Raw genomic sequence first — 24,279 nt, 5'->3', positions numbered from 1 at the left:
AGGTCTGGAATATGTAAGTCTACCTTACCTGATTGCCAAGCACTTAAGAGGCTGTTTTAGCATGTGAAAAAGTCAGAGTCTGGTGAGCCAAGCACAGAGCAAGACCCCAAGGCTAGGCTCTCCATACTCCACCATACTATGAATACTGTCATCAGTAGACATGAAGGCATGGAGAAAAGTTGCAGCCTGAAACGGGAGATAGCTGCAATTTGAAAAGGGAGCTTTTGCACTATGAATGTCCTCTTTTGGTGACAATCAGCTGCGCACACATGCCCCATTCTTAAGTGTGCAGAGCAAAATAAGCACAGTGGGCCGATGTGCTCACTCTCAGTCAAAATGTCCACCAAGTGAATACAGTGGTACCTCGGGTTACGAACTTAATTCGTTCCAGAGGTCTGTTCTTAACCCAAAACCGTTCTTAACTTGAGCCGTGCTTTCGCTAATGGGTCCTCCTGCTGCTGCTGCTGCACCGCCGGCGCGCGATTTCCGTTCTCATCTGGGAGCAAAGTTCACAACCCAGAGCAACTACTTGCAGGTTAGCGGAGTTTGTAACCCGAAGTGTTTGTAACCCGAGGTACCACTGTAACATAGGGCTTTCCCCTTTGTGGTTCATTAGATCGCTTTTCCCAGGGTTCCCAATTGCAGAGAAAGTGCCATACACACAGATGTTCTGCAGAGACATTCAATTAAACATGTATAGGTTGGGGGCAGAGCATGTCACCTTAATCCTCTGATACACCCCCACGGGCATTCTTTCATTTATAGGAACAGAGTCAGGGCCGTCTCGTCATAGGGGCTGGGTGGTGCGGTTCACCAGGGCGCCAGGCCCCCCAGGGGCGCCCCCACCCCAACCCGCGCCCGCCCCTATGCAAGCCGGCTGTCCTCCGGAGCCCCAGCTGGAGCGGGGCGTGGCACTGGAGCGGCGCGGGGCTTTGCGCACCCTTCCCAGCGCTCCAGCTGGGGCTCCGGAGGGCGGCCGGCTTGCAGCGCCACGCCCCTCACCCCCCGCCCCCTCCCGAGGGGCGACCAGCGCGGGAGGGAGGTGGGCGGAGAGGCGGCCCACCGGAGGCGCCGAGGGATCGTCGCGCCAGGACGGCCGATCCCTTTAAGACGGCCCTGAACAGAGTCATTACAAATTAGGGATTAGAAATTAGTTCACAGGCGTATTGAAGCTTGTTTGAAGCCCCATCATTTTCTTTGCATCACAGCGAATTAAGATGCCCTATCTCCATTTTAATCCCATCGGTTCCGTATATCAGCAGGCTGCGAATCGCAACTCCTTGAGATTTGCAAAACCAACTATTGTAGCCACTGCCACACTCTGCTGTTCTTGTTATCATGCACTGGGCAGGAGCCTACATGTTTTAAACACATAACAAAAGAGAGAGTTTTTGTCATAAGCATGCAGGTTGTGCCACGAGAACTGTTCTCACACTGCACTGTAGTACCGGTAATTTCTGCAAATTTTAGCTGGCATGTAAAGTGGATGGTGTAAGCACAAGAATAGGCTTTCAGAAAAGGGGGGAGAGGGACTATAGATAAAAACGATTCACCACCCACCTTTTAGACTGCAGTGAATTATTCTACCGCACATTTCTTCTCAAACCAATATATGTCTGGGTATTGTAGAACTAGGATTGGGGCTACAGTATAAACAGGAGGAGGTGGCATTTTGTTATCGCTACACTGAAAATGTTTTTTTTGGGGGGGTCAAGCTGCATAAAATTAGCATAACTTTTATCAACATAAGCAGGCAGATCTCATATAAGCAATAGAGTATTCTTATCGCCTGGGTGAAATACTGTGGTAATGCAATCCAAAATTATAATTCAACCTTTAAGAAGCACCTTTAGAATTCATAAGATGTATAAAATTCAAAGCAGGACTCAACTGTTTGTTGCATACACCCTATGAAATTATTAAGCAGCTTCCTGCGCAATACGAACACAATTCTACCGTTGGTTTTAGTGTAGCCCAGGGACAGTAATCAGCACCATCAGGCATCTGTTAAGGCCCACTCACTGGCAGGTGGCTACAGTCAACTCTTGCTGCAAACCTCCACCTCCTCTGATGCTGTGATGTCTTCTACTGCCTCTCCCAAGCCTCCAAGACTGAGCATATGAGCTGCCAGCACCACCACCGCTGCCCTTCTCACCGCCTGCTGATACAGATTACGCAAACTGCAGTTGCCCAACACATGAAACTTGCAACATATAAGCTAGGCGCCAAGCGGCCATTAAACTAGGGTTTCAGTCGCCAAAAGGGAATGCCTAGTTCCTATTTTGGGGGCAGACTGCTCGGAAGCCGTTGTTTTCCAATACGACTTTTCGGCTTCCTGAAAAATTCATTCTGATCGTGCAGATAAAAATATCACGGACAGAATTCTACAGGATGTGTTGCTAGTGTGTGAAAACAGTCAAGATCCCAGGATCCCAGGCATGCACCTCCAGATGGTGGAGACACACACTGAAATACAAAGCTGGCCATTAAGGCTAAGAAGGCAGCAAGTTTAAGCTTATGAAGACATAAATAAAAGTAGAACCTGCCTACCTTGCTCTGCTATGAAAGTTGATCAGGGTTCACATTGGGTGGGTGGGTGGGGGAGAGACAAAAGAGCACATTCCATTTCTCTTCAGTTCCAGGGGCTTAACTTCCCCGTTGAAGCAGGGTCGTGCTGCCTCTTTCACCAAAGGGAACTGCTTCACCACTCAGAAAATGAAAGGGTTTAGCTGCACCCAAGATCTTTCTCCTCATGACTTAGTCAAAGCTTTGGAAGTTTCCCTAACTACCGCAGTCCTTTCCTCCCCTTAAAAAAAAGAAGACGACGACGATAACACCATGAGATGATATGCCCTTCCCCTCCAGCTGCAAGCGATGCCAAGATAGTCTCTTCACTGGTGTCTTGCACAGCAATCTGACAGTGATCAAAAGTTTCCTCCCTTGCCTCACAGATGGAGGGGAGCAGAGCTAACACCTACCCATGTTCTCCCATGAACCAAAACCTGCCCATTTGCTCATTTAGAACTGCAGGCCTCCTGCGTGAAAAAGAGAGTTTTGCCCACCAAACATACCCACCCACATTATTATGTTGCAAACAGCCAACAACAATGCTTCGGGGAAACCTCAAAGACTGCAAAGTTGTTGTATTTTTTTTAAGTGTCCTTAAAAAACACTTTTAAAAAACAACCCAATGGAGGCCAAACATGCCCATTGGGCATGGAATGCTGACAGACACTTTGGGGTCTGAGAACAGGGTGAGAGGAGAATGGAATTTCCTGAAAAGGGCCACAGTTAGCAGGAACCCCACTCAGGAGTGCTCCGTGCTGCAACACTTTATTGCAGATAAAACCTGTGCTTCCAAACAGCAACTGGGGAGCTACCAGCAGGGGACAGCTACTGTTTTCATGTCCTGTTTGTGGGTTTATTAGAGGTGTGTGGTTTGTCACTACAGGAAAAATGGATTAGGCGAACTGTTTGTCTGATTCAGCAGGACTGCTATGAACCATGAAGCAGTCAGACAATCACAATGGAAGAAACTCAAATACCACAAGAATGACATAATCATGAGAGATTGGGGTGGGGTGGGGTGGGGGGGGAGAGAGACAGAGGGTGCTGCAACGAAACCCATTCTCTAAGTAGTGTTTTCCAATTCACCCTATGAAGAACAGAGATATTTCCCCTCCATCCCCTCTATTGACTGTGCGAAAAGATTTATCCAGCTTTACTGAAGATCAGTCTCTCGCTCTCATCTCTGCCTTGCAGTCTTTGTTTCTGGAGCACTGCCTCTCCCATATAACTTTATCATTAAAAGGCATTTGTGAGCTGCATTCCCTTTGAAACGAGCACTTTCCATTAAAAGCTGCTGGACTAGATTAGCTAAGGTTCAAAGGTTAAAAGCCGGGGGGGGGGAATTAGGACCTACACCCATTATCACAAATAATTTGTTAAAGCCTCAGTAGGCTAAACAGACATTAGAATCTAAATTATTTAAAGCTTGAAGGAAAACTGGAACTTACAAGACAATTCTAGGAGTATTCAAAAATCAGCCCCACTTCTGTCGATGAAATTATTTCTCTTTTTTAAAAACAAAAAACAGGTCCCTAGCATGACAAAGAACAAGTTATTTCATGCATCTAGGAATGTGATTCCCCCCCCCCCACCAGCAGCACTTCCCCAAGCTGCTGAAACTTATAAAATATATTTGCTTTCTTTATTACATTTATATCCCAACTTTCCTCCAAGGAACTCAATATGGCATACTTGGCCTCTTCCCAATTTCGAGACTAAGTGAATGACTAGCTCGATGTCATCCAGAAAGATCATAGCTGAGTGGGGATTTGAATCTGGTCTTACCCTGTCCTAAAGGTAAAGGAAAAGGGCCCCTGACACTAAAGTCCAGTCGCAGACGACTCTAGTGTTGCGGCGCTCATCTCGCTTTACAGGCCGAGGGAGCCGGAGTTTGTCCGCAGACAGTTTTTCCGGGTCATGTGGCCAGCATGACTAAGCCGCTTCTGGCGAAACCAGAGCAGCGCACGGAAACGTCGTTTACCTTCCCGCCAGAGTGGTACCTATTTATCTACTTGCACTTTGACGTGCTTTCGAACTGCTAGGTTGGCAGGAGCTGGGACCGAGCAATAGGAGCTCACTCCTAACAACTGACAAACAGTTTCATAATAGTTTGATGTCAAAATTTGTGTTTGACAAGTCAGCAAAACTTGAATAAGAAGTTACAGTACCTGAGCTTCCTTTTCCAGGAAAGCAAGCCCACAGAAAAAGCCAAGAAATTTCCAAACAATTCTGGCATGCAATTAGGTATTTCCGGAAAGAGTAATTATCTCGAAGTGTTGTAATTGAGAGATATAATACTGGCAATTCCAGTTCCATACAGAAAGCAGAGGTGAGCTCTTGATGAAATGACCAAGGGTACAATGTTAACTTGGGAGCAAGCCTCACTGAACTCAGCAGGACTTTGGGACAAACATGGATAGAGATTTACTTAAGATGTAGGAGTGCACTTTTCTGCCAAAATGGCTACAACTTTGTGTTCCTACTACATTTGCATTAAGTGATTTAAGCAGAATATTGAATGCAATACTATGGTGAATAATAGTGAAATCTGAGGTGGTCATGAAGACACCCTGCTAAATAGGGTGAGCTTAGCACTATTAGAAGCTGTATCCATTTCTAGGTCAAAAGGAGACTTGCAAATAGAGAGTAAGAAATTGTAATCCTCAAAGCAGGCTGTCAAGCATATTGTACGTCATGTGACTTTGGACAGACATTATTAAATCTTTGTGTAAAGCCACAGAGTCTGATTCTATGCCTGCTTACTACATTCAATGAAACCTGTGTCCAAGTAATCATACATAGGACTGCAAAGAAAATAATCATTCTCATTAGATTGCTAGCTGTTGCAGTTAGGTTATAATCAGTGAATAAATGTCAACTGATATACAATTGTATTAACTATAAAAGTGAGCGACAGACATACCTCAGCGTAATAAGCAGAGATACAAGTGAGACTTTTGTATGCCTTAGTCCACGAACCAGCTGAAGACACTTAAAATGGACATCTTCAGTATGCAATTTTCATTATTAGCAAGGCATTTTCAAAAGAACCAATTGGCAAACGTTTGAATGAACCTATCTTGGTTTAACAAGTTAAGATAAAAATTAGCTCGTGGCCCATAGACCCTTCACTTCTCCCTTTGTGGCTCACCTGGGTGCAATGACAAAGTCTTCACAATTAACCATAGTTTCTACCAGGGAAGCTTTGGTTACCCACTTCAGGACAAGCCATGACCTGAAACCAATGTCAAACCATGATCCTGAAATTTTGGTTAAGTGTTTATATGTAAAAAGAATACAAACATGACTTCGTAAGTGGGGAAATGCTTCTGATAAAAGCAAGTAAGTTAACACGATCACCTTCCTAACTTATCCTACAAAATAAAGACCCACTGTCTTAAGACACTTAAGTATCCATTAAAGCTGGAAAGGTTGAACCTAAGAATATTATTTATAAAGTACCAGTACTATTCACAGACAGCCACATTCTGAAAGGACTTTGAGGCATAATTAAGGAGACAAAACCCACTCAAGTAACCCGCTTAGTTTTAAAGGATTCAGAAATAAATATTTGGCCTGGGCATCCTGGTAAACATATGCAGAGCATCAGGTTATCAAACTGTTCAGTGTACATCCAATTCTGGGCTCTTAAAAAATGTGCTTTGTTAATAAAGTGTTTGTTCTTTACTGGTGAAGAACAAAAGAGAGATCATTGGGTGTTTGAAGTAGAAGGGAAGAGCAGAATTGTGACATTCCAGATAGGGAATACCTGTGAGCAATAAAAAGCAAAATACTGTGGATGGGAAACAGCCGTCTTCTGACAAAGTTGTTTTTTGTGTTACAAACACACCAGTTTATTTTTTATTTGATTAATGTCATACTAGTGTTATTCCTACTGCTTGGCAGTAGAGTATTATCTAATCCCCAGGTGGCATGGTTGTGTTTTGTTTTTAAACTATAGTGTTATCATCCTAAAAGGAAGGATCCTTAAGACCAAAGTTCCTTCAGAGAGTCTCCAAGACAATATGTGCTTTAGGACAATCGATTGCAAAGAGCGTTGAGAAGGACAGTCATAGCTGCAGCTCACCCCATAAGAGAGCTAAGATGACAAGGAAAAAAGAACCCGCAGCAACAAGCAGAGGGGAGTAACAGTTGTACCCCTCTCTTGGACTGATAGGAAGCCCCATTTCCACCAATCCAAATGGGCCAGTCTCTTGCAATGGAGACTGAGAACACTGGGAAGGAAAAGAGGCAATATGAAACGGGCAGCAGCATCACCATCATGCACTCCTACCATGGATGTACTGAGCAGACTTACCCAGCAACACCAAGGGAGGTCAGTCAGAGCTTGTGTTGCTGAGGCTACCATGCTAAGACAGTCCTGCAGCCTAGGCAACAGTCAATAACTTTAATAATAATAATTTATTATTTGTACCCCAGCCACTCTGGGCGGCTTCCAACAAAGATTAAAATACATTAAAATGTCACACATTAAAAACTTCCCTAAACAGGGCTGTCTTCAGATGTTTCCTAAATGTCAGGTAGTTGTTTATCTCTTTGACATCTGATGGGAGGGCGTTCCACAGGGTGGGTGCCACTACTGAGAAGGCCCTCTGCCTTTTGCTCCGTATGTCCTTCATTAAAAAAAAATTCTCAAGGCTTGCGTGCATGCATCCACCCACCCCATAATGTGTTAATAAAAAAGAGAAGTGGATAAGGTCTCTTTCCCCCTACCCCCCTCTGTTCCATATAGTTGATCGACTTTCCCATACAGGTTAAACGTAGGAGTTTAAAGAACTCCACAGCATAGGATAGAGCAATAGAGACAATTAAGATAATTATAGACAGGTAGGTAATGTAGAAAGGGGAGGGGCACATCCCCAAGCACTCCACTACACCAGGAGAAACAATAGCAATATGTCATATTTGAAAGCTTTGAGCTGTTATTTTGATAGGTCTAAAAATCATTACAAAACAGCACTTTAAAAAAGAACTTTTTTAAAAAACCAGGACAACAGGGAATATGCAGGAATGTAACAGTGCAGAAAGCATATTCCTGAGAATCCAGGAGACAAAACAAGTAAACAAATGTTGTCCATCTTGGGAGAAAAGGCTAGGGCAGAAGTACTCAAAATGAGCCTCCAGGAAAACTAGTTGCCAATAAACAGACATTTTTACCACACAATAACTTCACACATTGTATTAGCTGACATTTAGTCTATGATCAGTTTGGGTTAGTATTTAAGAAAAGTGATATTCTATGTAGATCATTATAAACACCAACCTTAAAATTTAAGAGGTGTTCTCAGTTAACTATCACAGCAGTTATTATTCTGCATTTCCAAAAAGGATTCTTTTCTGTTGTGCTGTTGTCCTGTGTTTATCATGAAGGGAAACAGCTCTTCAACGAAACAACAGGGAAAGCATAAAGGAAAGATTGCCAACTTAACCATCAGGCTTTTTCCTGGAGCAAATAATTTTGGAGGTATAACGAAGGACTGAAAACCGACAGATTCCTATCTTAATAATCAGATTGCATTCATTAATTATACAGCATTTTACTGTTTTATGACACTGATTCTCTTTTACTTTAAAACCTACAAGCTATGTCACCAGTATACAAGTGACCTTTTTAAGAAATGGATTTTTTTCCAGTCAGGTGTTCCACATGGAATAGTGTTTCTAGGATTATTTCGACCAAGGACTCATAAACCCATGAGGTGTTCAAAATGCCGTACATGAGATCTGGAACACGAGGTAAAAGGTATGTGTACCTCTGGGTATGTACAGAGCATTTTACCTCCTCCTCACAGCTTACCTACTCACAGCTGTGCAATTAGACAGCAGTTTACAGGTCTGAGGCCTGGGCTCCAGGCAGACTTGACTGAACCCTGCTTTCCTCATTTTAGAAATGAGGCAATTAGCCTATTTTCAAGGAAGTTGGTGGAACCATCAATGTGGAGTTCCCATTTTCAAAAACAACAACACTGGAATTTTTAGCAGGGTCAAGCGCATAGTTCCCCCCCACACCCCCATACGATTAGCAAGCCTGCTGGTCATTTATCAATGAATTTTTGCCTTGGATGCCATCACGCAGGCACGTTGCCCACCACAAAACCATCTGCATTGGTAGCATCTGGGGGAAGGAGCAACCAGGAAGGTGATCCAAAGCTTAGCTCAAAAAGCCTCTCTAATCAAAATAAAATGCCTCCTTGCCTTTTGAGTGGGCATGTTTTTGGTTGTTTTTAAGTCGGTGTGGCAGCATTGGACCAATGCTGCTAACACTGGACCAACGCTGGCGATCAACACCCACACACCCCTCTTATTCTTCAGAGAAGTTTGATCCGTACACCCCATATAATCCCCACTCATGAGGCTGCCTGTCTACAAACTGCAAAGCCCTCTCCCCTCACCACCCCCAGAGCCAAACATCTCCAGAGGCGGAGAGACCCCAATGGCCCAAATAAAACAAGCCCCACAGGAGCGAGTTGGGAGCTTGTTTGCCTATGGGAAGAAGTAGAAGAGGGGGCAGCCCTTTCCTGGGTGGGTGGGTGGGTGTGCTTGTGGGGCTGGAGAGAGAGAGAGGGAGAGAGAAGCATCCAGATCCCAGATCCCAGCCTCACCTTTCGAAAACCATGCGGATCATGAAGATGCAGAAGGCCAGGGGGAAGGCCAGGTAGAGGTCCTCCACTTGAGGGAAGGTGGCTTCCTCGGTGCTCTTCAGATCCGCCCAGGTGACATTGTGCGGCAGCCAGAACCTCTCGTTCCAGAACCAAGCGAGGATCCCTGCCATCTTTGCTTTGTCTGGCTCGGGCTACTGCTGCTCCCCCACCGGATCCCTGGCTGCCCGATGCTGCTGCTGCTGCTAAGGATGCTCAGCAGCTGCCTGCGTTGCGCGCGCGCGCCTGTGCTCGCGTGTGCGCGTGGCCGGCTTAAATAAGCCCTGAATCCTTGGAGCGGCGACAAACCGCGATCACGGATGCTGCTGCTCTCGAAACCCCGCCCTGGGCAGCGGCCGAGCTGGGCCCGCCCAGCCTCCCAGCTTCTCTAGCTCAGGGCGAGGAGAGAGGGAGGGCCCAGCTCTCTGCCTGTCACAAGGTGCTTCAGGGACGCGCCCTCTGATTGGCTTGCCAGGGGCGTCAGGAAGCGGGATGCGCGCAAACCTTCACGCGCCCGACGGCACCAGAGTCTTTCCTGCCGCTGCTGGGTCTTCTTGGCGCCTGGTTTAAAGGCACCAACTTGGTGGTTGGCTTCTCTTCTCTCTCTCTCTCTCTCTCTCTCTCTCTCTCTCTCTCTCTCTTTCTCTCTCTCCATATATACATATTATTATCTTTTACATTGTACACAGTGTACAGATGGTTTAAAGATACTGAGTGGTTTATAAATGGTTTTAAATAGAGATTCACATTGCTTGATCCTGCAGCAAACGGTTTTCTAGACCCAGCAGTCAGAATTTAACTACAAGATAATTTTTCATACCCTAGGAATTGTAAGAAGTTTATTTGGGATGTAGGGTGTGGGTGTGTCAGGATCCTCGGTGTCAATTTACTTTTATTTTTTTATCCCTACGTAGTACAAGTGCAGGCAAAAAAGTTGGCAACCGCAGCAGACAGTAATTTAAAACAGTAATTTAATGTTTGATGTTTTAAATTTTATCGTGTTTTTAATATTTTGTTGGGAGCCACCCAAAGTGGCTGGGGAAACCCAGCCAGATGGGCAGGGTATAAATAAATTAATATTGTTTTTATTATTATTATTATTAAAAACAAGTGTTGTTGAAACATTTCATTCTGAATCCGCTAGATAGAACCAGATGGAGGAAGATGACAGATGGGTATTCTGCCCCCTCCCAAGATTAATTCCAGCTACGCCCATGCCTGGTCTCAGACTTACCATCTGTAAAGCAGAAAAACAAAAGGGAAAATGAAATAGTAAGGGGGAAGAGGGAAGAAACAAGCACACCCATGGAACAGAAGACAGATCTTCCCCTTACTATGTTTATGTGCACAACCTTTCCAGCTGAGGAGCTCAATGGTTCTGGCCTCCCCATTTTATCCTTTCAACAACCGTACAAGGTAGGTTAGGCAAGCTGTGATATATTTTATAAATGGCAGTATATAAATATTCTGATCAAGAAAGAAAGTCCTCCCTAGGCCACCACTGGGAGCCCTGAGGAAGGGGACATGAAAATGTTTTGAAACACTGTCCTCCCTAAAGAGCTCCCTAGTAGGAGTGTATGGGTTATACTACGTCGTGGTCCCACTCCAGGGGTAATAATTTCTACTTTTCTCCTTCTCCCACCCTACATTGCTGCTTCAGAACTCCAGATTTCCCCAAGAATGCACACTTTTTGACATGATCAAATTCCACAAAATCCCATGGACCGCCATATTTTTCTTCTCAATATAAGAAATGCCCATCCAAGTTGGGTTTTCACAACTCTCCCAAAGGAAAATAATAACTTGGTGACTTTTATCCCATTTCAGTATACACAAAGACTTTAACAGTGCACATTCAGGGCACCATTCTGTTCTCAAAAGCCACCTGAAGGCAGCCCTTTTCAGGGAAGTTTTTAATGTGTGATATTTTTGTATCTGATTTTTGTTGGAAGCCGCCCAGAGTGGCTGGGGAAATCCAGCCAGATGGGCGGGGTACAAATAATAATAATAATAATTATTATTATTATTATTATTATTATTACTTGTTTATGAACTATGCAGGCATGTCCAACAGGCAGATCGTGATCTACCAGTAGATCACTGGACATCTGCGGTAGATCATTGGCACCCCCCAAAGAAGCTGAACAACTGTGGCTCACCTTAGAAAAAGCTCAATATTTTACCTCCTCCCTAAAAAAACACAACAACTTTGACCCGAACCCCCCCCCCCATGGGCCTTCCTCCTTCCTAAAAAAAGTTCAATAACTTGGACCTGAACCCCAAAAAAGGGGGTAGATCACTCCCAGTTTTTAACTCTGTGAGTAGATCGCAGTCTCTTGGGAGTTGGCCACCCCTGAACTATAGGGATCCGCAGAACTCAAGATGTGCCACTGCCACAAGAGATAGGCTGGGAGAACATGGGGGGAGAACCTGAAGCACAAGCATGGGAGAATATTTGGATGGCAACATTGCCTCCTTTTTTCTCACTTTCCCCCCTGAAAGCTACTGGTGCACGGGGCGGCATGTCATGTCCCATTTCACCACCTGAGATGAAACAGGAGCTGCTGCCTCCTGCCCCACCTCCCGTTCCTCAAGAACCCTGGTTCTTGCCAAACTCGATAGGAGCGAAGTGTTCCAAATCAGTTTCTTCCCCCACTCCTAATGGGGAGAAAGTAGCCAAGTGGCAACCAGCATGCAAGAGTCCCCCAGTTCTTGCTGAACTTGCTGGAAGCCAGGGTGCACATCAGAATGTTGCAGCTCACTCGGATTCTCTGCTCTCGAACAGGGAAGATGAGCGGCAACGCTGCCCACGCGAACACATCCCTCTCAGGAGCAGAAGCTGTGCAGTAGGTGGCTATTAACACTGCCTCTTGCATTTCCTCCTTCTAAGGGGGACATTTTGTCCTGCATCATGTGTGGGCAAGCTCTTCTGGTGCATTTGTAATTATGCGCTCCAGCTGCTGCCTAATGCTTGTTTTTGTCTCTCCTCTTGTTTTGCTCTCTTTCATGTTGAGTGGGAAGTAGGCCCAGCCCATGCCCAGTGGCAAATATTTCCATGGGTTTGCTAATCAGGATGTATGACAGCCATGCAACAAGTTTATGTTTTCTACCTTAATTACTTAATTAGAAGATGCCTGCTTCTTGGGAGAAAAACAATGACAAACCTAGACAGCATCTTAAAAAGCAAAGACATCACCTTGCCGACAAAGGTCCGTATAGTTAAAGCTATGGTTTTCCCAGTAGTAATGTACGGAAGTGAGAGCTGGACCATCAAGAAGGCTGATCGCCGAAGAATTGATGCTTTTGAATTATGGTGCTGGAGGAGACTCTTGAGAGTCCCATGGACTGCAAGAAGATCAATCCTATCCATTCTCAAGGAAATCGGCCCTGAGTGCTCACTAGAAGGACAGATCCTGAAGTTGAGGCTCCAGTACTTTGGCCACCTCATGAGAAGAGAAGACTCCCTGGGAAAGACCCTGATGTTGGGAAAGATGGAGGGCACAAGGAGAAGGGGACGACAGAGGATGAGATGGTTGGACAGTGTTCTCGAAGCTACTAACATGAGTTTGGCCAAACTGCGAGAGGCAGTGAAGGATAGGCGTGCCTGGCGTGCTCTAGTCCATGGGGTCACGAAGAGTCGGACACGACTGAACGACTGAACAACAACAACAACCTTAATTACCTAAGAAAAGGCCAGCATCCTGTTCTCACAGTGGCCAACTAGATGCTTGAAAGCATCACAGTGCGAGGCGCTCCGCCCTGCCCAATTTTGACTACCTAGGGGCCTCCACAGAGTTTAATCCGGGACTGCTCATTGCTGCCGGAAATTAAATCTTGGAACTACTACATGCAAAACATGTCTTCCAGTTCTTCTGTTCAGTGCACAGAAGCAGCCTTCTGCATCTGCATAGCAATGCTTATTTGGTTGTCATGGTGCAGGTGAATGCATGGTGCAGGTGAATGCATCCGGAGACCAGGTTATGTTTGCACATAACCTGTTGCCAATGACCAGAAACAGAGTAAGTCCTCTTCAGAGATTTGGTAGATGTTTTTAAGTGATATGCGGCACTAATCTTTCCCTGCCTGGACCTATTCTGTAGTTGCAATGTACAGTTATGTGTCCTGCTGCTAAATGATGAACCCTGCTTTAGATGTGCTACCAGGAGCTAAGTATAACATCTGAGAGTTCTGTTGTCCTTCAAAATGACAAGTAAGGAGAGAGCTCTTTTTAAAAATAAAATAAAAAAACTCACCCTGCACACATTTTTTCAACCCTTGCAACAAAATCTGTCAAAATCACAAACATGATTTGGCATGGATCCCAAACTGCTAAAATCATTGTCCTTTTTTATAATAACGGACTGGCATGCTGCCTACATGAGCGTCCATTGTTTTGCATTACCTGAGGCACAAACTATGAATGTAAATTTGTGACAGCAAGGTCAAAATCCTTAACGTAAAGGGGGCAATTGCTCAGACTTGACTGTGTTGCTTTGTGCTTCCAAAGTGACTATATTTGAACCGCTGACAACAGGGGACTCATTTGAATATGAAAAAAAGGTTATTCCATTTTGAAATGCACGACAAACCTGAGTCATCCTGCCAACGAATCAATTTTGTTGCAATATTATGCATTGCGAAATGAAAATAATAGCAATAATTTCACCGCTGCTTGTCTCAGAGACTATGACCAATGTTTTTGAGGTTGGCGGTCCCCAACTTTGCAGTTGCCCATGGATACAGATACAGTGGTATCGTGGGTTAAGTATGCTTCAGGTTAAGTACGCTTCAGGTCAGGTTAAGAACTCTGCTTAAGAACAGAAATTGTGCTCTGGCGGCGCAGCAGCAGCAGGAGGTCCTATTAGCTAAAGTGGTGCTTCAGGTTAAGTACGCTTCAGGTTAAGAATGGACCTCCGGAACGAATTAAGTACGTAACCAGAGGTACCACTGTATTAAACAGCATCCTGTTAATTGCTGCCGTGTGGGAACTTTTTTGTTTTACTGCTGTTGCTGCTTGGCATCGATTTCCTTCAATCTTGGCTTTTGTCTGAGTTCAAAGGGGGAAAAGAAATTCTGACTACAGACGAAGGCTAAACTGTAATTTATAGACTTTTTATAATGCTGAACAGCTGTTTTACAAAATAAAATAAAATAAAATAAAATAAATCTGTGAGATTCCTTGGTTCCCTCACAGGGGCCTGTCCCCAGGTGGTCGCTCGACTACTCCACTGAGTCCAGACTTGAGATATTCAACTCAGTTTGCATTTAAAGGTAAGCCTACCTAATTCACACTTCTGAAACCAAAACAGTCATCCTTCGAATTTCGCTCACTCTAAGAATTCTGCAATGCAGCTCTTTAAGCCATGTAGTGTGTACAAAAATTCACATACTAGGGTGAAGTTTGTGTGGAAGCAGATATACGAGTGAAAAAAGCACACAGAAATGCATTAGGGGAAGGTGATTTGTGAAAAATCATATGAGGCAAAACCATAGAAAAATGTGCGTATTAGGAGGCATTTGCGATAAAACGCTGATGACTTTAACTTAAAAAAAAAAAAACTTGAATGGGGGTGTTGTTGGAAGGGAGTAATGTTGGATGTTTTGTTTGTTATATGAACAAAAATCTCACTTTTTCATTCACATGAAGTAACCTATGCAAATTCAGCCAGTTTTGAAGCAGTTAATATAAACATGTTCACATAGCAGAGAAGTCATCTGGTAAATTCTGCATCTTTTGAAAGGCTTTTCAAAATTCAAAATTTTTCAAAACATTGGGTAACCATAACTTCACTCCCGACAATGAAATATGTAAACTTATCAATAAAGCATTAATAAACTCCCAGCATTATTAATAAATCATGAACAAATATTTTTTTAAAAACCAAGATTGAAAAAGCAAAAACTAGAGATAGCTGCAAAATTTGGGGGAGATATTTGCTAGGGACTCTCAGGCCTCAAAGCAAAGAGCACACGTTCCAACTTTTCTCCAGTGAAAATAGAGACATCCTATTCCATAACAACAAATTTTTTTATTATTTATAACGTGCCCATCTGACTGGGCTGCACCAGCCACTCTGGGCGGCTTCCAACATACAGTACATAAAAGCATAATAAAACATTTTTTTAAAAAAACTTATACGGGGCTGCCTTCCGGTGTCTTCTAAAGGTAGTACAGTTACTTATCTCCTTGGCTTAGGGATCGCATAACTCCATACCTTCCAACATTTCTCCAATGAAAATAGGGATGTCCTAAGGAAAAGCAGGACATTCCAGGATCAAATTAGAAACTGTGGTGGCTGTTGTAAATTTGGGACTGTCTCTGGGGGAAAAGGGACACTGGGAGGGTCTGAAAGAGAGGAAGAGGGCTAGCCCCTAACTTTATGTGATGACCCCATAGGTAGTTACTAGTTTTAGGCTACATGAAGAAACTCACTTTACCAAAATTGGAGGGGTTGCTGAGGGGGCTGTCAAATAAAACTGCCACTTCCCTCCTATTTTGAGTACTGAGGATGTAATATCACCCGCCGCTTTCACTAAGAAATCTTGCCGATATATAGAAAGATTTTGAAACAATAATACATTTATTTCCACTCAGTAATGTTTTCTTGCCTCTGTTACTGTTATTCTGAAGTAAAATTATCTCATGTGTGTCTTACTCTCTCAGCTCTCAGAGCACAAATATACAACTGAAAGTGGGGGCGGGGAAAACTACCTTCCCTTTGACACCTTTTTTTTAAAAAAAATTGTATTTGATCCTTACAGAGCCTCCTGTGAAACGGAGGGTTCCAGTCTTAGCACTTTCTTTTCCAGCAGATGTACATGGCAACGGCATGTACCGGTAAATGTTGAACCACTTTTAAGAAAATCCTTTGGTGGGAAAAATATTTGTGCTTGAGAAGTCTGCCCACTGCTGGGCTAACTAAGCATTATTCAGTCTGTGGAATTATTCTGTAGTAGTGATTTATCAAAATCTTTCCCCTGTATTTTTGTGTACCCTCTCCCCAACCCAGATAGATGATAGATAGATAGATAGATAGATAGATAATTTTATCCCCATGTAGGGGAAACCATATAGGGGAAACCTACTGAATTTTGAGATAGGTATTGGTTTGTACAATTTTTCCCTCACTGGTTATTGGCACCTTTGAGACTGGCAAGGATTTTGGGTTTGGTTTACTGTTTGGGCTCCAAGGATAAGTGGCAGCAGGATGTGGGAAGATCCACTTGTGAGTCAGCTATAGGCTGAGCGTCTGCAGGTAATAGTGCAGTGCAGGGTTGATAAATGATGTTGGCCCCTGTATATCGGCTTGGCTTACCAGGTGGGAGGAACTGAGATCTTAGCTCAGCCAGCACGTAGCCACCAAAGGTCTTGAGCAGGGACTTCCAACTCCCAAGAGACTGCAATCTACTCCCGGGGAGAAAAAATAGCAGTAATCTACCCATTTGGCAAGCCAAAGTTGTTGAACTTTTGGGGGGGGAGCAAGCCAAAGTTATTGAGCTTTTCTTAGGGGGGAACCCAAAGTTGTTGAGCTTTTGGGGGGGCATAGTTCTGCTGCTTGGGGGGGAACCCATAGTTCTGCTGCTTTGGGGGGGGTGCGCCATACAACGCTGCCCAGGTACTAAACACGGCAGTGATAACTACGTCTTCCGTTTTGGCAATCGTGCATGAATGAAGGAAACAGTGAGGGGGTGGGGCTGGATGCTCCCCCCCCCCCGCGGAAGAAAATGAGCCCATGATCTACCACTATCACCCAGGGATCAACCTGTTGATCCCTGGCGACCAGTTGGACATCCCTGGTCTAGAGCATATAAATTTCTCAGATGGCATCTGACCCCTGAGTTTTGATATGGCCCTTGAGCAAGAGTGTTCTGCGTACTAGCCAGCTGGAGTCCCTTTGTTATCGTTTGCTGGAGCTCCCGATAACAGAATGGTGAAGTAGTTTAACGTGTTCATGCTGTGCTATTTTGCTTAAAGACTATTTCACAGCTTTTCCTGCACTATTATTTAATAAGAGCATTGAACTTCCCTCCACCCATGCTGTTATTGCCATTGAGTCCACTGTACTTGTACACTGTACACTGAGAACTGTACTTGTGCTGGTTAACTGCTGCTTAGACTACTGCGATGTGTTCTATATGGAGCTACCTTTGAAGGTGACTTGGAAACTACAGCCAATCCAAAACGTTTCAGCTGGACTGGTGACTGGGAGCAGCTGCCAGGACCATATAACACTGGTCCTAAAGGAGCTACATTGGCTCCCAGTATGTTTTCAAGCACAATTCAAAGCGTTGGTGCTGACCCTTAAAGCCCTAACCGGCCTCAGCCCTGTGTACTTGAAGGAGTGTCTCCACCCCTATTGTTCAGACTGGACACTGAGGTCCATGTCCAAGGACCTTATGGCAGCTCCCTCACTGTGAGAAGTGAAATTACAGGGAACCAGGCACAGGGCCTTCTCGGTAGTGGCACCCACCCTGTGGAACACCTTTCCATCAGATGTCAAACAGATAAACAGGCAGCCCTGTATAGGGAAGTTTCTAAGGTTTGATGTTTTATTATGTTTCTATATTTGTTGGAAGCCGCCCAGAGTGGCTGAGACAACCCAGTCAGATGGGCGGGGTACAATTATTTGTTTATTTGTTTATTTATTATTTGCCCTGGTAGGGGAAGACGTCTACTCAACAAGACAATGAGCTGCATCTCTCCTTGGTTCGCTCAGCACAGGTGTTTGGGCACCATTGGCTGAAATATTGAACCAGCTGACTCTGCCAGTGTCATGAGATTTGGCTGAGTTTGAGGAGCCCTAATACATGCAAATACTGGGAAGACAGATCCATGATTATTAATAAATCTAAGGGGCTGCCAAGTGGCGGGGAGTACTCCAGGCAACTTGCATTTGTCAGGGACTACGGCCAGCAAATTTCTGAAAATGCCAATCAGGGTCAATAAAAGCATTTGAGCATGTGGTTAGTTTGCCTTTGGGGCCAGGATTGTATGCACGTGAGGTGGGGTGGTGGTGCAAATTTTGGAATTGCACTGGGTGCCACAGGTCAACCCCTGAGGCCTTGCAGCCTGACATGCACCTCTTAGGCTAACCTGGTGCCTTGAGGTGCAGCTGACGCATATACATATTCATGCATCCTAAAGGCATCTTTACACACAAGTCTGAAGTCCCTGGCCCAATCAGGGTTCCCAGATGTGTGCACATAGTGTTTAAAGAGGCAAGTATTAAAAATGTGTATCAACACCTTTTCACATTTGCCGGATGAATTTTGTAGCTGCCGTAACTTACCGGTAAACCTGGGCACTTTACTAGCTTATGTTAGAAGTGGCATACTCCAAGCAAATTCAGCATCCTGCCACAGGAGGCCACTGTGGTCAGCCAATTATCATTTCTAGAGTTGCATATGATGCTGTTATGGGTCTTAACCTTACTTCCTGTTGAATTCAGTGGAAGCCGATGGTTCCTAGTAACACGACGTGAGCAGGAACCGGCTCCATGAATTCCGGTAACATTGATTGACAGGTAACGGCACCGAATCGTCAGCACCAAGTGAATTTACTTCCATCACAGAAGCATGCCAAAACGCAAAAGATCTGTCCCAGGGAGTGGGAAAGATGAGCACATAATTTGCACTTGGTACTTTGCTCCTGGAATAAAGTATGCTTAGCATAGAGACATGAAAGCTCTGTTGAAGCCATTTAAAGCAGAAGCAAATACATACGATCCCATAAGGCAGCAGGGGGGAAACCTGCGGACTTCCTCACATTGCTGGGCTCTAATTCCAGCTCTCATCAGCCCCAGCTAGGATGGCCAATGGTCAAGGATGATTGGAACTGTAGTCCAACCACACCTGGAGGGCCACAGATTCTCTGCTATAAGGCTACAAACATATAAACTACATTTTAAACCAACCCTTTGGTGCAGAATGGCCTGGGTATGGCTGTGTCATGGACTTTTCATTTTCTACACATAGCAGATGGTTGTCTACCCGCTGCTTCCAGAAATAATTGCCTGCTATGGAATAGACAGATATTAATAATCAAAGAGGCACTGCACAGAGGCGTAACATTAAGCAGGGACTGTTTAAGCCATGCATTTTTAAAGAGATCTCTTAGAAACATCAACTCATCCATTGCTTACAAAGTGGAGACCATTTCCCCCAAGGTGAAAAAGGTGCACTGCAAGAATAAATTATGCCAGATATTTTCTGATTGCAGAGAAACTTCTGACCCATTTAGGAGCTGCATCTATAAGCTAAGCACAGAAGTGGGACAGGAACAGTGCTGTTTTTTCTAGTAAAAGAGGTGCCAGAACCCACCACGAACACCTCTCTCATTCTCTTAGAATGGCAATGGCGCCCACCTGAGAGGTGCCGGAACTGAGTTCTAGCGAGGACTGCACCCACTGCCATTCCCACTTGTCTTCCCTACAGCTTCCGCACAGACAGACAGACAGACAATGTCTGTCTGTGAATTAGGGTGACACCTGTACACAATCACCTCTTTGCACATGTCATCTTGACCCTGGGAGCAGGGCCAGCGGCGCAGAGGTCCCATTTCCTCCTCCACGAAGACGAAGAGAAGAAGAGTTTGGATTTGATATTACGCTTTTCACTACCCGGAGGAGTCTCAAACACGAGTTTAGCCTATACAAGGAAGAAAGGCCTGAGCAATCTTGTACCGTAACTGCAGTGATTCCTTGAACAAACATGACGTTTGAATCTCTATGCTAGCTTTCAAAAAGAGTAATAGTACATTTAGCTGTGTTCCGCTTGAATTAAGTTATTTGCATTTCATGTGTACCTTATTGCAAAGAGTAAACACATACATGCAATCCAGCCAGTTTGGGCTTACCCAGATCACAGTATTACCCAGGTTTTCCAATTGGAGTTGTGGCCTTGGTACACTTAAGTGGGTTGGCAACTTTGCCCTTATGGTTCTGAGTCTCTCTTTGCAAGCTGTGACTAGGGGCCAAATATTCTGGTGATAAGAGTGGCTAGGGCAACCAAGGGGTATAAATACTAAAATTATAATTATTGTTATTATTGTTATTATTAACATCAGAGCTTTCCAAACTTTTCATGTCGGTGGCACACGTTTTAGACATGCATCATTTCATGACACAGTGATTCAGTTTTACTAGCAATCCGGAGGTTAAACTAACCCCTTTTCAGCCCCGGAAGGAGCGCAGGGAGCATTCTCATGACACACCTACACACTGCAGCCGACACACAGTTTGGAAAGCTCTGAGTTACATAAATTGCTCTTTAAAAGTGAATAGGAGAAGAAGGGACCCTGATCTTGACCACTGTGAGTGGGGCATGTGGTCGAGTGGGCGCACATAGGGAAAGGCGATCTCCTAGGTAAACTGGTCCCCAGTTGTAAAACATTTTATATGCTAATAGTAACACCTTGAACTTGGCCTGACAGCAAATCAGCAACCAGGGCAGATCTCTGAGCACAGGTGTTATATGCTGACAAGGCCTCACACCAGTCAGCATTCTGCATTGGCTGCAGCTTCTGGATCAAGAGTGAGGGAAGCCCCACAGAGAGTTCATTGCATGTTATGTACTAAGCTTGGGTCCTAGAACAATAGGCAGGTAGGATCCTAGAATGCAACAACTGATTGGCTTGCAGGAGAAGACCAATCAGGCTCCAGGTGGAAGTTAATCAGCCTATTAGTCTGGTAGGATCGTAGAATGCAACAGCTGATTGGCCTGCAGGAGAAGACCAATCAGGCTCCAGGAGGGAAGCAGACTCAGCCAATCAGACGGGACTCATTGTGTAAATAATGTATATAAAAGCCTAAGAGCAATGTCTGTAAAAGGCATTTCTAGCCACGGACACCACCCGAGCTTCCGGAGGCAGAGCTGGATCCGGAAGCACCCTCAAACTGTGAACCTTCTCCTTCAGGGGAAGTGCAGCCCCATCCAGAGCAGGCAACTGACCAATTTCTCAGATACAGGGACAGCTGTCAGGGTTGAGCCAGATGAGGAGGAGTAGTGGCAAGCCCCCCCTGGTGAGGCTGCACCCACGGAAGAACCTGGGGAAATGGAGGAGTTCGTACCTGGAGAAGACTGGTGGCGGCACTCCTCGGAAGAGGAAGAGTCAGATGGAGAGGGGGAAAGACCAGAACAGGAGGAGGAGAAAGTCAAGCCAGAATCAGGCCCTTGTGAGGAGAGAAACAGCCCTTCCCCTCCTCCCTTCTCAGCTGTAGAGCGTAGAGCTGAGAGACACAGGGAACAATTAAAGGCAGCTGCAACTCATAAGAAACGTGGTTGCAGGCCAGCTACTTAAGAAAGGCTGGCTCCTCCCTTCACTAGCACCTGCAACTGCTATGCTGAGTGCGTGGTTGCTCTTGCTCGTTCTGTTCCTGATTCCTGGCTTGTTCCTGACTCCTGGCTTGTTCCTGACCCTTGGCTTGTTCCTGACCCTCGGCTTGTTCCTGGCTCCTGACTTTTCCCTGACTGACTTGGCTGGTTCCTGACTTGGACTGATCTGACTTCGGCTTCTCCTGATCCCCTACTGATACCTAACTTCAGCTGGCTTCTGACCTGGACTGTTCGACCTTGGCTTATCTGACTGACTGCTGCACTTCAGCACGCCAACTTGTTGGCGCCCTAACAACAGCTCACCCCCAGTGACTCCGTTTTGCTAGGATTCAAGTGCAGCTTGTTCTTCCTCATCCATTTTACCACCACATCTGGGCAACAGTCCAGGAGCTGCACGTTCTCTCCTGATACAGATGTTACGGAGAAATAGAGCCAAGTGTCCTCAGCATATGGATGGCTCCTCATCCCGAAACTCCTAACGACCACTCCCGACGGCTTCATGTCAATATTAGATAGCACCAGAGATAAGAGAGTTCCCTGTAGCACCCCATGACGTAGCCGCTGGGCTAAAAGGCACTCTCCTTAAGGTAGGATTGGAGCCACTGTAGTACAGGGTGCCCATTTCCCAGAGCCAGTCCAGGGGGATACCATGGTTAATGGTATCAAATGCCTATGAGAAATCAAGAAGCAGGAGCAAGGTTACCATTCGCCTGTCCACCATTCCTTAAAGGAGCTCAGAGCGGCTTACATGCCCTCCCCTTAAATATCTCCGTAACTGTCCTGTGAAATGTGGCCAGGCTGAGAAGACTGCACTCAACCCATTGTAGTCCGGTGAACTCGGTTGCTCAGTGGTGTACCGTGGGTTGCCAGCTCCTGACGCCACACAGGAGGTGAGTGGGAGGGAGGGAAATGGACAGAGTACATATGCGCAGTCAACTGCCTAATGGCGTCCACCCGGAAGACCACAGCCACAAAGATAAGAAAAGAAGAATTGTTCACTTATCTGGAGAGGTCACTCCCTGGTTCTCATGGAGAAGCCTTTTTTCAATGGAGCCCAGCAACGGAAGTGCGCACCTGTATTGAGGCAGTACCGGGTGTTGAAATTTTGCGCCCCCTAACAATTTTGTGCTTCCTATGCCACTGTCATTGTCAACTGGGGGTGGGTCTCTCAGGTTTAACCGTGTAGGCCAAAAGCACAGGGTTGCACGCTATCCTTGCGGTTCACTATGCACATGGACTTTACAATTCAAATAAACAAGCAGAATTAATTTATACTGGTTTGCTTAGTGACCCTTAACTAGAATTCAATGCTAAGAGCACAGTCACTCATACAAGTTACAGCAAATCTACTTGTACTGCTCATTCCCTATTTTCCTGTGTTGGGGCACACCTGAAAAAGTACTGCTATTCTACCGCAACACAAAGCCGCATCTGAAACCCCCTGTCTTCATTTATTAAAGCAGAAACAGAGCCTGAGACGCCTGATATGTAGTCATCAATTTGAATAATGAGATGGATTTATTCATGAGCTTGGCTCAGTCGAGAGCTGCCGATGAACGAAACAAGAGAAGAGTCCTGAGGTAAAAAGTAAAACACTGACTTTGAATTTCTGCCCCAGACATTCTCTTCAGTTTTGTGTTTCAGGATGTGAAATAAGACTTTCTTTTGCATACCTACCATTGACTTCATGGATTGCAATTGAACTTTATGGTAACCTGAATATTGAGAGAGCAGGGGTGTTGTCGTCCTTTTATTTTAAAAAGTATCAAGATAAAAAATCAAAACAGAAATATGCAAATATGCAAACAGAGCGTTAAGATACTGAGCATATTAAAATATTGTTGATTATTTTGTAATGTGTTTACAAAATGTGTGTTGCATGCACATATCCACAATGTTATGCCATTATAATTGCAATGAACTGGTACTGGACTGCATAGTATACTAATGCTTTGATATGTGTTCCTGTTCTGTATTTATATTCTATTCTGTCGTTTGCTGGGGCACATTTATGTAGAAACAGTAGTAGCTAAGTTTAAATAATAAAGAACAAATGAGCTTCATAGGTAGTGGAAATTTGAACCCTGGTCTCCCAGGTCCTAGTCTGGCACCTAAACACTATACCAAACTGGATTTCCTTCCTCCCCGCTGCATCCACTGGGGACCTGCACCTTCCAAGTTTCATTAGGAGACAAGTGTACTGAACACCCCTGAGATGTTTCAAAACAGATCTCTCTCTGTCTGCTCTGTTTCCCAGAGTTCACTGCGTTTCCTGTCCTTGTGCGGCTCAATCCATCATTTCCATTCGTGCTTTCTCTGGTGCACCTGCAGGCCTCTGGTGCCACCTACCAGATCTGCAGCATCACTCACTGCTCCATATATGGCAGGCATGGGGAACCTGTGGCCTTCCAGATCTTACAGAACTACAACTATCAGCCCCAGTAAGCAGGGATGGTGGGCAGTGTTGTTCAGCAACATCTGGATGCCCAAAGTTTCCCCGTACCTGTTGAAATGAAATTAATCAAACTCAAATATTAACTGAGTGGTCCTTTTCAATTAAAATAATAATAATATTTAATAATATTTATTATTTGTACCCCGCCCATCTGGCTGGATTTCCCCAGTGAAGAAAGTTTGAATGGCAGTTAAGTAATGTCTGACCGACTATAGTCAGGGCTGGAAAATAAATATATAACATAATCAAGGTGATTGAACTGTA

At 44.9% G+C, this 24,279-nt stretch overlaps 1 protein-coding gene across 2 annotated transcripts in view; it reads right to left on the bottom strand.

Annotated features, from left to right (window-relative positions):
* Nucleotides 1-9,516, bottom strand: part of CERS6 (ceramide synthase 6) — a 77,109-nt gene extending 67,593 nt beyond the window's left edge. The window contains exon 1 of one of the 2 annotated variants that reach the window (XM_033166509.1): nucleotides 9,192-9,516. In XM_033166509.1, coding sequence (XP_033022400.1) covers nucleotides 9,192-9,361 — 170 coding nt within the window. In that variant the 5' untranslated portion in view covers nucleotides 9,362-9,516. The remainder of the gene's footprint in view (nucleotides 1-9,191) is intronic. The other variant, XM_033166517.1, reaches the window with a different exon arrangement.
* Between the last annotated feature and the right edge of the window lie 14,763 nt (nucleotides 9,517-24,279).

This window comes from Lacerta agilis, chromosome 1 (genome assembly GCF_009819535.1).
Source record: "Lacerta agilis isolate rLacAgi1 chromosome 1, rLacAgi1.pri, whole genome shotgun sequence".
In the NCBI taxonomy this organism is placed as follows: Eukaryota; Metazoa; Chordata; class Lepidosauria; order Squamata; family Lacertidae; genus Lacerta; species Lacerta agilis.
This window is presented reverse-complemented; position numbering and strand designations above follow the sequence as displayed.